General features: G+C 49.7%; 1 protein-coding gene across 1 annotated transcript in view; it reads left to right on the plus strand.

The window, feature by feature from the left end:
• The first annotated feature begins 1323 nt into the window (after positions 1–1323).
• The window catches only part of LOC116950165 (lysophospholipase D GDPD1-like), a 32088-nt gene continuing 19321 nt past the window's right edge, over positions 1324–14090 (plus strand). The window contains exons 1-3 of the mRNA XM_032967709.2: positions 1324–1466; positions 7696–7738; positions 12685–12820. Coding sequence (XP_032823600.1) covers positions 1331–1466; positions 7696–7738; positions 12685–12820 — 315 coding nt within the window. The 5' untranslated portion in view covers positions 1324–1330. The remainder of the gene's footprint in view (positions 1467–7695; positions 7739–12684; positions 12821–14090) is intronic.

Genomic DNA, 14090 nt, shown 5'->3' on the forward strand with positions numbered 1-14090 from the left:
CACTACCCCACTATGCACTACCATTCCTATACTACCACAAGATGCACTACCAGTTCTACACTACTCCACTATGCACTACCATTCCTATACTACCACAACATGCACTACCAGTTCTACACTACCCCACTATGCACTACCACAACATGCACTATCATTTCAACACTATCACAAAAATGCACTTCCACGTCTGCACTACCACAAGATGCACGAACACCTCTCCGCACTACCGCATGCTGGTGCTGAATGAATAATTTTAAAATAAAATAACCACCCCCAACTCTCCCCATCCCTCCATCACAACAATGATGGAGCAGCTGCACCGCAGTGCGTGAGCGAGGCACACACAGAGGCCGCACGTGGTGACGAATGAATAATAATTCATTCATAATTATTATAATTATTATATTTTTTTTATTTAAAGCTTTCGTGACTGGAGGGATTAATATTCTTGGTTCTTTCGGTAAAGTCACGTAGAAGGGAAACAATTAAATAATAAAAATATAAAACAATAACATTTTCACATCGTGAGAATTTTAGTTTTATATTTTTATTATTGTATTGTTTCCCTTCTACGTGACTTTACCGAAAGAACCAAGAATATATAATTATTATAATTATTCATTCACAATAATTATAAATATTATTCATTCATATTGACAATTATAATTATTATTCATTCAAAATTATTATTCATTCATAATTATTATTCATTCATAATTACTCTACAGCCGATTTGGCGATCCCGGGCGAGTGCTAAATGAATGAATCGGACAACGCAATGAGCGGCCGAAGGCTTTCCTCGCGAACGACTGAAAGAATGATGTAATAATGAAGGCGATAACAAAATGAATGACTTCATTGATGAACGATTCGGCGACCAGTAGAATTACTTAACAAAAATAACAAAAAAAATATTAAATTACCGAATGAACGCTCGAATAATTAAGCGCGTAGATAAATGAACGAACGAACGAATGAAATAAGTGAACGAGTTGCTGCGTGACGTGAGCAGTGACGCGAATCCAAACGCGGAAGCGGCCGGTGGTGACATCCTCCTGTAAACACGAGGAGCCGGCTCCTGCGTCTACCACCTCTACCTCATCCTCCACCACCACCACTTCACATAGCCACAGTAACAACCCCACCACCTCTTCACATAGCCACAGTAACCCCACCACCACCTCACATAGCCACAGTAACAACCCCACCACCACTTCACATAGCCACAGTAACAACACCACTCCTACATTCACTCCCAGCTTCGGCCAATCAAGACGACACCACCACCCAAACACCACCAAACACAGCTGTAGCTGTAGCAGCTGTAGCGATGTCGACCGCGGTGATGGTGCTGTCGGCGCTGGGCGGCTACGTCCTCACGTCCGCGCTGCTGCTGCGGGTGCCGGGGCTGCTGCACCAGAGGAAGAGACCTCGCTTCACCTGCAGACACATCTCACACAGGGGCGGTGAGATTCTTCCTCACTACATCTCCCTCACTACATCTCCCTCGCTTCACCTGCAGACACATCTCACACAGGGGCGGTGAGATTCTTCCTCACTACATCTCCCTCACTACATCTCCCTCGCTTCACCTGCAGACACATCTCACACAGGGGCGGTGAGATTCTTCCTCACTACATCTCCCTCACTACATCTCCCTCGCTTCACCTGCAGACACATCTCACACAGGGGCGGTGAGATTCTTCCTCACTACATCTCCCTCACTACATCTCCCTCACTACATCTCCCTCGCTTCACCTGCAGACACATCTCACACAGGGGCGGTGAGATTCTTCCTCGCTACATCTCCCTCACTACATCTCCCTCGCTTCACCTGCAGACATCTCACACAGGGGCGGTGAGATACTTCCTCACTACATCTCCCTCACTACATCTCCCTCACTACATCGCCCTCGCTTCACCTGCAGACACATCTCACACAGGGGCGGTGAGATACTTCCTCACTACATCTCCCTCACTACATCTCCCTCACTACATCTCCCTCACTACATCTCCCTCGCTTCACCTGCAGACACATCTCACACAGGGGCGGTGAGATACTTCCTCACTACATCTCCCTCACTACATCTCCCTCACTACATCTCCCTCACTACATCTCCCTCGCTTCACCTGCAGACACATCTCACACAGGGGCGGTGAGATTCTTCCTCGCCACATCTCCCTCACTACATCTCCTTCGCTTCACCTGCAGACACATCTCACACAGGGGCGGTGAGATTCTTCCTCACTACATCTTCCTCACTACATCTCCCTCGCTTCACCTGCAGACACATCTCACACAGGGGCGGTGAGATTCTTCCTCACTACATCTTCCTCACTACATCTCCCTCGCTTCACCTGCAGACACATCTCACACAGGGGCGGTGAGATTCTTCCTCACTACATCTCCCTCACTACATCTCCCTCACTACATCTCCATCGCTTCACCTGCAGACACATCTCACACAGGGGCGGTGAGATTCTTCCTCACTACATCTTCCTCACTACATCGACCTCGCTTCACCTGCAGACACATCTCACACAGGGGCGGTGAGATTCTTCCTCACTACATCTTCCTCACTACATCGACCTCGCTTCACCTGCAGACACATCTCACACAGGGGCGGTGAGATACTTCCTCACTACATCTTCCTCACTACATCGACCTCGCTTCACCTGCAGACACATCTCACACAGGGGCGGTGAGATTCTTCCTCACTACATCTTCCTCACTACATCGACCTCGCTTCACCTGCAGACACATCTCACACAGGGGCGGTGAGATACTTCCTCACTACATCTTCCTCACTACATCTCCCTCGCTTCACCTGCAGACACATCTCACACAGGGGCGGTGAGATACTTCATCACTACATCTCCCTCGCTTCACCTGCAGACACATCTCACACAGGGGCGGTGAGATTCTTCCTCACTACATCTCCCTCACTACATCTCCCTCGCTTCACCTGCAGACACATCTCACACAGGGGCGGTGAGATTCTTCCTCACTACATCTCCCTCACTACATCTCCCTCGCTTCACCTGCAGACACATCTCACACAGGGGCGGTGAGATTCTTCCTCACTACATCTCCCTCACTACATCTCCCTCGCTTCACCTGCAGACACATCTCACACAGGGGCGGTGAGATTCTTCCTCACTACATCTCCCTCACTACATCTCCCTCGCTTCACCTGCAGACACATCTCACACAGGGGCGGTGAGATACTTCCTCACTACATCTTCCTCACTACATCTCCCTCTCACTCCATCTCTCTCATCTCTCTTACTCCATCTCTCTCTCATCTCTCTCACTACACCTCTCTCACTCCATCTCTCTCACTCCATCTCTCTCACGCCATCTCTCTCGCTCACATCTCTCTCACTCCATCTCTCTCACGCCATCTCTCTCGCTCACATCTCTCTCTCATCTCCCACGGGGGTGGTGAGATTCTAATACTGTACCGTACTGTATGCAATTCGCCGTTGTGTGTGTGCCCAGCGGGACACGGCTTTGCCGTGCGATTCTTGCTCGCCGCTTGTGCCGTTTCAGAATCATTGCGGAGTCTCTTTTGTTTATTTGACCATTGAAGCAAATCGCTTCGGAATATATCTGACGAGGAACAAACATTGCCGGCGTGCGACGCTCCGATTCCCACCAAAGTTGATACGCTTCTACGGCACTGATTGTGATGGAACACGATCGTTGTTGAAGTGTCACCTTTCGCCTCCTAGCGCACACGGTGGCTAGGAGATGTTAACTACCTCGCCTGGTGTGCAGGAGGTCGTGGGTTCAATTCCAACCCTTTAAGGCCTGCTGCACATTTGGAGTTTGCGTGTTTCTCTCATCATCATCACGGTGGCTAGGAGATGTTAACTACCTCGCCTGGTGTGCAGGAGGTCGTGGGTTCAATCCCGACCCTTAAGGCCTGCTGCATATTTGCAGTTTGCGTGTCTCTCTCTCATCATCATCATCACAGTGGCTAGGAGATGTTAACTACCTCGCCTGGTGTGCAGGAGGTCGTGGGTTCAATCCCGACCCTATGGCCTGCTGCATATTTGGAGTTTGCGTGTTTCTCTCTCTCTCTCATCATCATCACGGTGGCTAGGAGATGTTAACTACCTCGCCCGGTGTGCAGGAGGTCGTGGGTTCAATCCCGACCCTAAGGCCTGCTGCATTTTTGGAGTTTGCGTGTTTCTCTCTCTCTCATCATCATCACGGTGGCTGGGAGATATTAACTACCTCGCCTGGTGTGCAGGAGGTCGTGGGTTCAATCCCAACCCTTAAGGCCTGCTGCATATTTGGTGTTTGCGTGTTTCTCTCTCTCTCATCATCATCACAGTGGCTAGGAGATGTTAACTACCTCGCCTGGTGTGCAGGAGGTCGTGGGTTCAATCCCAACAGTTAAGGCCTGCTGCATATTTGGAGTTTGCGTGTTTCTCTCATCATCATCACGGTGGCTAGGAGATGTTAACTACCTCGCCTGGTGTGCAGGAGGTCGTGGGTTCAATCTCGACCCTAAGGCCTGCTGTATATTTTGAGTTTTCGGTGTCTCTCTCATCATCATCACGGTGGCTAGGAGATTTTAACTACCTCGCCTGGTGTGCAGGAGGTCGTACGTTCGATTCCCAACCCCGGACGCCTGCTGTATATTTGGAGTTTTCGGTGTCTCTCTCACTCGCTCCCCCCGTGGTCGCGCTGATTTTTCTTCTCCGGGACCTCCGGTATTTCCCTCCGCATTTAGAATCAACATGCATTTAGATTATTTGGCAGCTAATCGTGTCTCCTCCCACGATTGCAATACGTTCCACTCCAGCCGCCTGATAAATTGTGGAATTTGAATAAATTTAAAACTAAACTATTCTTTTATTTCACCAGGTAAGGCCCACTGAGCTAAAGAGCTATTTTTCAGATCCGACCTGGCCACAAATGACAGCTCAACGAAGTGGCTTATCACGTGGAAATCTACAGCGCCCAAATACTCTCAGCCCATGTTTCTGAGTGTTGAGGGGAAAACCAGAGGACCCGGAGAAAAATCCACACGTCCACGGGAAGAACACGCAAGCTCCAAATATATACGGGCGTCGGGGTCGAGATCGAACCCACGATCTCCTGCATACTAGGGGAGGTAGCTAACATCTTGCCACGGTGGAAGAGGACACCCAGATGATCCAACAGAACACACACGATCTGACGAGACTTTCTGGACAAATAATTTTGTATACGTTGCCGAATAAGTAACGCTCCAATGGCTGGATTATTTTGTCTTTGGTGGAATCTGGATTACGACCAACGTGTTATAATAGGGGGTTTTCCCCTTTTTTTCCGGCAACAAAACTTAAACCTTTTAACAAGGAATCATGTGTGCATTAACCACAATACTTGTGATCAAAATGCAAGCAAAAACACACTGATAATATATGCATTGTCCTTAAAACTGATTGGTCCACACCAGAGATGGCTTTCTTTTGAGCCTCGTCTCAATTGGTGCGAGACCAGAGGACGCCAAAAGGCGTACAGCTCAAAGACAATGCACTATCAAAGTAATGAGGGCTCGGGGTAAGTATCTACACCATTAGACCTCCTTTGTCAGTACCAAAATATAATAGGGTTATTCTTTTTTTATATTTTGGTACTGGCAAAGGAGGTCTAATGATGTAGACCAGCGTGTTGTTTCTTATCTTGTGATTTCACCCTGTTAATTTACCTCTTGTTCTGTAGTGTTCCCCAGTGAGTAATATTAACGAGAGCGAGAGTAGATTGATTCCCACTGCTCCGAACAGGACTCCTTTGATGGTGGGAAAATTTTGCCTCCAAAAGTTTTATCGCGTTGAGAGGGGGTTGATCTCTGTGGTAACTAGAAGACACAGCACCAGCTAAACGACACTCCGTGTGCGCGCGCGTGTGTGTGTGTGTGTAAAGCGATGCAAGTGTAATCAATCGCTCACAGCACTTTCCCCAAGAAGTCTGTTAAGGTTGTTACGTGGGGATATTTGTCTTTTGGAGTAATTCCTCTATCGCACCTTAATGGAGTCACGAAGGGTAACGTGACCTTTCGGCGGTCCCGCTCTTATCACCGCGTGCGGCTGACGTGCAAATGTCGGTTGAAATCGGAGCTTCACGCACACGCTCCGCGAATGTTCCCCACGAGTGCTGGCAAGAGATCGTTGCGAGTGTGGCCCTCGTGCCGAAAGTCTCGTGTTGGATTTCAGCATCGCCACCATCATCATCATCATCGTTGTTGTATCCTCTCCGTTATATTTTTGGGTCGTGCTTCCGCGCGTTGTTGTTGTTGTTCGGCACGATGTCCGACGTTTCGCTCCACGTGCTGCTGGCAGCTTCTTCCTCGGGAACTGATAGAATAAATAATTTTCTCCCCCCCCCCCGCCCAACTACCTCTTCCCGCTACCAGCACGGCACGTGGAATGGAACGTTGGACAAACGTCACACGACCCGAGAGAGATAATTCACATTCTGTATAATCATCTTCGTCACCATCATTGACGTCGGCCTACAATATGAACGAGTCATATATAATTGGCCCTGGTCTATCCACTGCTGGATATCGGCCTCCCCAAATCCAGTGGCATTCCTCGCAGTCCTGCGGAGATTTATTTGATTAATGGGATTTGCTACAGTGTGCCTCGCCAACGCCACAAAAGCACGCTTCGTTATGAATAACAAAAAGAACACTGTTCTTTCCCAAAGTGGAATATTAATTCGCACGGGTATGAGGAACAGCTTCTGAATTTGAGATCCAAATGTGGTCGGATCAAATGGTGAATGCATCAAATACGTGTGATACAGAAACATTTGACACAGCCGATGTGTCCAAAAAATATGAATGGTTTCTGCCGAATGTTGATGCAGATTTACGTTTGCGTCCGCATGTTTGTGGTGGTAAGATGTTAACTACCTCGCCTGGCTTGCAGGAGGTTGTGGGTTCGATCCCGACCCTGATGCCTGCTGTATATTTGGAGTTTGCATGTCCTCCTCGTGATCGTGTGGATTTTTCTCCGGGTCCTCCGGTTTTTCCCACCACATTTATTTAGAATCAACATGCGTTTAGAGTATTTGGCTGCGATCACTTTCCACGTGATAAGCCACTTCGTTGAGCTATCATTTGTGGCCAGGTCCATTCTAAAAAAAGAGCTATATAGCTCTGGGCCTTACCTGGTAAAATACAAAAAATAGTTGGAATACTATTAATACAAGAGAGCGAGCAATGGGGATTTTCCTGAGCCCAATTCCCTTTTCGATCCGGCACTTGCCAGTACAGTATTGGTAAAGTATGGTCAAGCAACCCCCATGATGGAAGAGGCCAACAGAGTGATAGCCAAGGGGAGGGAGTGGCACCTGAGGCGAGGATGTCCCTTTACAAAGATGGAGCGATGAAATCGGCTGCTGTGCAGATTGCACGGTGGATCGTTACATCGCAGGACTGTGAGAGACGGTGCCTTGCTTGTTTGGGAGGTCCTTATCCAGCAGTGGATTGACCGATGATGATGATGGAAAGACACAGGGAGGACATCGTCTAGCAGTGGATCGATAAAGTTGCTGTACATTATAACGGTTTTTACACATTTAAAATAAAGCGCAGGATCTTGTTATGAATGGTGACGGTGCTATTTTGGTGTGTGCTGTGTTTATTTAGAAAATGTTATTAAAATTACGTTTGTTTTCTTCTCCTTTAGGAGCCGGAGAGAATTTAGAAAACACCATGACAGCGTTCAAGCAGTGAGTATTTCTTATTCCTCAACGATTTTGCTTGGGGAGGCTAAGACGCAGCGTCATTGTACACAGATGAAGACAAAGAGCCCCCGTACAGCCTGTTCAGGCGATACCGAAAATCTTTTAGGATAAGTCGACCTAGCGGAGGCCCTGGACCGATTTAGATAAATGTCACTGGTGTTGGCCACGAGCGGGAATCGTACTTGGGTCGCTGGGTTCGTAGCGCAGCGCGCTGACCGCTCCACCACCGCTCCCCACACACGCACGCACAGCCACAACACTTTTATTGGTCTTCAAGATCTCTCGTTAACACAATGTTTTTGCTACGAATCCCAAAGTCAACTCCTCTTCCCTCTCATCTCACTCTACTCCCCTCCATATACTCTCCTACCTCTCCATGCACTCTCCTTTCTATATCTTCCCATCTCACTACCCTCCACGCACTGTCTGGCCTAGCAACCTCTGAACCCGGCAACGCCACGACTAACATCGGTGGCGAGTAATGTCTGAAATGGTCTTATACCCCTCCCTCACCTCCCCCACCCACCCAAAACCTCTTCCAACTCACACCGAACGAAGCTGTAAAGCACCGAGAGGTATTATTATTATTATTGCAGTAACTTACAGTGAGGGAAAAAAGTATTTGATCCCCTGCTGATTTTGTACGTTTGCCCACTGACAAAGAAATGATCATTCTATAATTTTAATGGTAGGTTTATTTGAGCAGTGAGAGACAGAATAACAACAACAAAAATCCAGAAAAACGCTTGTCAAAAATTGTATCAATTGATTTGCATTTTAATGAGGGAAATAAGTATTTGACCCCCTCTCAATCAGAAAGATTTCTGGCTCCCAGGTGTCTTTTATACAGGTAACGAGCTGAGATTAGGAGCACACTCTTAAAGGGAGTGCTCCTAATCTCAGCTTGTTACCTGTATAAAATACACCTGTCCACAGAAATAATCAATCAGATTCCAAACTCTCCACCATGGCCAAGACCAAAGAGCTCTCCAAGGATGTCAGGGACAAGATTGTAGACCTATACAAGGCTGGAATGGGCTACAAGACCATTGCCAAGCAGCTTGGTGAGAAGGTGACAACAGTTGGTGTGATTATTCGCAAATGGAAGAAACACAAAAGAACTGTCAATCTCCCTCGGCCTGGGGCTCCATGCAAGATCTCACCTCGTGGAGTTGCAATGATCATGAGAACGGTGAGGAATCAGCCCAGAACTACACGGCAGGATCTTGTCAATGATCAAAATGGAGCTCTTTGGCATCAACTCAACTCGCCGTGTTTGGAGGAGGAGGAATGCTGCCTATGACCCCAAGAACACCATCCCCACCGTCAAACATGGAGGTGGAAACATTATGCTTTTGGGGTGTTTTTCTGCTAAGGGGACAGGAAAACTTCACCGCATCAAAGGGACGATGGACGGGGCCATGTACCGTCAAATCTTGGGTGAGAACCTCCTTCCCTCAGCCAGGGCATTGAAAATGGGTCGTGGATGGGTATTCCAGCATGACAATGACCCAAAACACACGGCCAAGGCAACAAAGCAGTGGCTCAAGAAGAAGCACATTAAGGTCCTGGAGTGGCCTAGCCAGTCTCCAGACCTTAATCCCATAGAAAATCTGTGGAGGGAGCTGAAGGTTCGAGTTGCCAAACGTCAGCCTCGAAACCTTAATGACTTGGAGAAGATCTGCAAAGAGGAGTGGGACAAAAACCCTCCTGAGATGTGTGCAAACCTGGTGGCCAACTACAAGAAACATCTGACCTCTGTGATTGCCAACGAGGGTTTTGCCACCAAGTACTAAGTCATGTTTTGCAGAGGGGTCAAATACTTATTTCCCTCATTAAAATGCAAATCTATTTTTAACATTTTTGACATGCGTTTTTCTGGATTTTGTTGTTGTTATTCTGTCTCTCACTGTTCAAATAAACCTACCATTAAAATTATAAACTGATCATATCTTTGTCAGTGGGCAAACGTACAAAATCAGCAGGGGATCAAATACTTTTTTCCCTCACTGTAGCTAAGTCTGCACGACCTCACAGGGCATCCGTAGCGAGATTAGTGGTGGTACTAGACTTTGGAATGCGCGCAAGCGGCAAGTAGTACTAAGATACACCATGCGTCACCTGGCTCTACTGCTGATGAGGTGTCATGTAATCTGGTTTCTGGCAATAAATTGGGTGTGTACAGTTTTCTAAATCAACTGGTTAGCATTAAACAAAAATGTAGCCTGCAGTTAGGTTAATTATGCACTTTAGCAACTGTTCATCTTTATGATATGCCAACATGGCACCGGACCAACTCTTGTGTGGGTGTTACTGGTGGGACGTGGGTGGCGCTGTGGATTACACTGGTGGGATGTGGGTGGCTCCGGTGAGATGTGGGTGGCACTGGTGAGATGTGGGTGGCACTGGTGGGACGTGGGTGGGACGTGGGTGACACTGGTGAGACGTGGGTGACACTGGTGAGACGTGGGTGACACTGGTGAGATGTGGGTGGGACGTGGGTGACACTGGTGAGACGTGGGTGACACTGGTGAGACGTGGGTGACACTGGTGAGACGTGGGTGACACTGGTGAGATGTGGGTGGCACTGGTGGGACGTGGGTGGGACGTGGGTGACACTGGTGAGACGTGGGTGGCACTGGTGGGACGTGGGTGAGACGTGGGTGGCTCTGCTGAGACGTGGGTGACACTGATGGGACGTGGGTGGCACTGGTGGGACGCAGGTGTCACTGTTGGGACGTGGGTGGGACTGGTGGGACGTGGGTGTCACTGGTGGGACGTGGGTGTCACTGGTGGGACGTGGGTGTCACTGGTGGGACGTGGGTGGGACTGGTGGGACGTGGGTGTCACTGGTGGGACGTGGGTGGCACTGGTGGGACGTGGGTGTCACTGGTGGGACGTGGGTGTCACTGGTGGGACGTGGGTGGGACTGGTGGGACTGGTGGGACGTGGGTGGGACTGGTGGGACGTGGGTGGGACTGGTGGGACGTGGGTGGGACTGGTGGGACGTGGGTGGGACTGGTGGGACGTGGGTGTCACTGGTGAGACGTGGGTGGCTCTGCTGAGACGTGGGTGGCTCTGCTGAGACGTGGGTGGCACTGGTGGGACTGGTGGGACGTGGGTGTCACTGGTGGGACGTGGGTGTCACTGGTGGGACGTGGGTGGGACTGGTGGGACGTGGGTATCACTGGTGGGACGTGGGTGGCACTGGTGGGACGTGGGTGGCACTGGTGGGACGTGGGTGGGACTGGTGGGACGTGGGTGGGACTGGTGGGACGTGGGTGGGACTGGTGGGACGTGGGTGGGACTGGTGGGACGTGGGTGGGACTGGTGGGACGTGGGTGGGACTGGTGGGACGTGGGTGGGACTGGTGGGACGTGGGTGTCACTGGTGGGACGTGGGTGTCACTGGTGGGACGTGGGTGGGACTGGTGGGACGTTGGTGTGATCTGGCCACCGTGATCGAGCGGCAGTCTCGTCATTCAATCCGAGGAGGCACGGGCGCTCAGGCGAAACCCTCGGTCCCCTCCGTGTTGGTCATTGCATTGGAGGTTAGGTTACCGGGTAAGACAAGATTAGGCAAAAGGGGAGAGCTTTCTGGTTGGCCAGTTAGCTGCGTGATAGACCAACTGGCGTACAGAGCATCTCTGTTCTCGGAGAAAGCCAGCCCTCTGCTCAAGATTTAATTGAAACATAAAATCCCCCAATTAACGTGGGGGTGGTAGTCACGTGACTAGTTTTGGTTAATGGGTAAAAACCCAAATATTCTTACAGCTATGGTGTGTATGTGGCATGCTGCCTACTCTTGCTCCCTGTGAACCTATTGCCCTAATAATACACGCAGCTGTCTCAGCTCTATTATTGACTTTAGATCTGGAGATTGCATCTTAGATGTCTCATCTGTAGTTGTGCTCATGTGCCACACATATCTGTGACGTCTGTTTTCTTGCTGTGTGTGCGTGCTGCGTGTGCTGCACACGTTCTTTGCGCGTGCTGTCTGCTGCATTCATGCCGTGTGCATGTTGCGTGCTGTGTGCTTACTGTGTGTGTGTGTGCGTGCTGTGTGTGTGGTTGTTGCGCGCTGCATATGAGGAACAGTAGTCTAGCGGTTAGCGTGCTGCGCTACAAACTTGGCGACCCGAGTTCAATTCCGCTCACGGCCAACACCAGTGACGATTATCTGAACCGGTCCTGGGCCTCCCCTAGGTCAACTCGGCCTCAAATGAGTACCCGGTGCAATGTGTAAATATTGTCACTAGGGAGACAAAGGCGGCCGGGCATGGTGTTGTCCACCTACCCCCTCATGTGCTGTGCTGGCCTTCGTAGGCGCTCGCTGCATGTGCGTTCATGTTGTGTGTGCATGAGCGTATGCAATTGCGCCAATTGAGAAATTCACACGCGTGCCACGTGTGTGCCCGAGTGCAATTTAATGCCGTGTGTGTGATTGCATGCCACCTATGTGTAATTGTGAGTGTGCTTTTCTGAGTATGCGATTGTGTATGCAATTTTGTGTGCCATGTGTATGCTTTTTTGCAGTAGCAAATGTGCGATTGCGTGCCACATATGCTTTTGTGTGTATGTCCGTGCGCGATTGTGTGTGTGTTTGTTTGGCACCAATGTTGTGGAACAGCTTACCCAGAAATAGTGTTAATTAATCCATGCATATGACACGCAATCGCGTGTCACATGCATGTCGCGTACATGCCACGTGTACGGTTGTGTGTGTGATTGCGTGCCACCTGCATGTCACGTGCGTGAGACACGTGTACGGTTTTGTTTGTGTGCGCGCTAATGCATGCCACGTGTGTACGGCTGTGCGTACCGTGCCAGCCTTCATAGGCGCTTACTCGCAAACAGCACTTGCCCCAACAGTCTGCTAATGCTATACGGGGAATCTTTGTCTTTGCCTGCGTGTGCCCTTTTGCGTGTCAGCGCGGTGGCGCTGGGCACGGACATGCTGGAGCTCGACTGTCACCTGACCCGGGACGACGAGGTGGTGGTCGTCCACGACCAGCGCCTCAAGCGTCTCTGCGGTTTGGACGCCAAAATCTCCGACCTCCGTTACGCCGTGAGCACCGCCTGCATTTCATAGACCTTACAAGTTGTTTGTTGCGTTTTTCATCTGCGCGTTGCTTCGTCGTGTTCTTTGGTGTAGGTGGCGGGAGGGGGTGAGGGTGGGATCAGGGCAGATGAAGGGAAGGAGGGCCCCCCTGTCAGAGCGCGGTGGGCTAAAGTAGTGAACTATTTGTCCTTTGTAAATGTGACACATTTTTTACTGTTTGGCCGTGTCGGGTGGTGGAGGGTTGCGACACATTTATAAAGAACGCGATCTAACCCAAAAACCTTTATTATTAATAATATTGGTCACGAAAGCCTACGTATTAAATCGACAAACCCCGTTGTTTCTGCCAAGTCTTTTGAAAACATCAAACATTGTTGTTCTGCTGTCTTTGTACCCGATCTGGTCTTGCTCTCCGAAACAAAACAAACATTTGGGGTGTCCCTTAATTCAGGGCCAACCTGTGTTCGCAGCGTCGATGTATTTGTGTATCTAGAGATTCTTTAGCACCGTACGTAGCCAACCATGCTAATCTGAGGTGCGGGGGAAGGACAACAAACTTAAATACGAAAAGCAGTTCTAAAGAAATTAGTTTTCAATTTCGATTTAAAGATGCAAAGCTCCAGTGGTTTCCTAATATCGGAAGGAAGAGCGTTCCAGACGGCCACAGAAGTGTATCTGAAAGCGTGCGATACGGTGATCGTCTTTGTTCGATGGCCAGCCAAAAGTTGATGTATGTTGAACTTCTTTCTCACCGTACGTAGCCAATCATGCTAATTGGAGGTGCGGGGGAAGGACAACAAACTGAATACAAAAGTAGTTCTAAAGAAATAAGTTTTCAATTTAGGTGATAAAATGCATATCTCCAGTGGCTTCCTAATATTGGAAAGAAGAGCGTTCCAGACGGCTGCAGAAGCGCATCTGGAAGCGCGCGACACAGTGACCGTCTTTGTTCGGAGCAAGCGGGTGGCCGGCCGGCCGGCCGGCCCGTGGTCCTAGAGCCCTGGCCGTGACCTGACGCTGAGGCTACGGCATTGCTGACCCATTGCTTTGTAAGCGAGTGGAGGTTTGACTTCCAACCAAACACACGGTCGCGTCTGCGACGACACCGGCAGCGACGTGTACGGCACCAAACGTGTACTGTATCATCATCGTCATCATGCGGGGTCGTGGGGGCTGTTAATTTGACCATACTTCACCGCCGCTGGTAATCGTCATTTGGTGAAGGCGAGGTGCATAGACACGAGGGGGCACGGGAGTACAGTACAAGGACCCCTCG

Source organism: Petromyzon marinus, chromosome 38, assembly GCF_048934315.1.
Source record: "Petromyzon marinus isolate PM22_M1 ecotype Great Lakes invasive population chromosome 38, UKy_Petmar_22M1.pri1.0, whole genome shotgun sequence".
In the NCBI taxonomy this organism is placed as follows: Eukaryota; Metazoa; Chordata; class Hyperoartia; order Petromyzontiformes; family Petromyzontidae; genus Petromyzon; species Petromyzon marinus.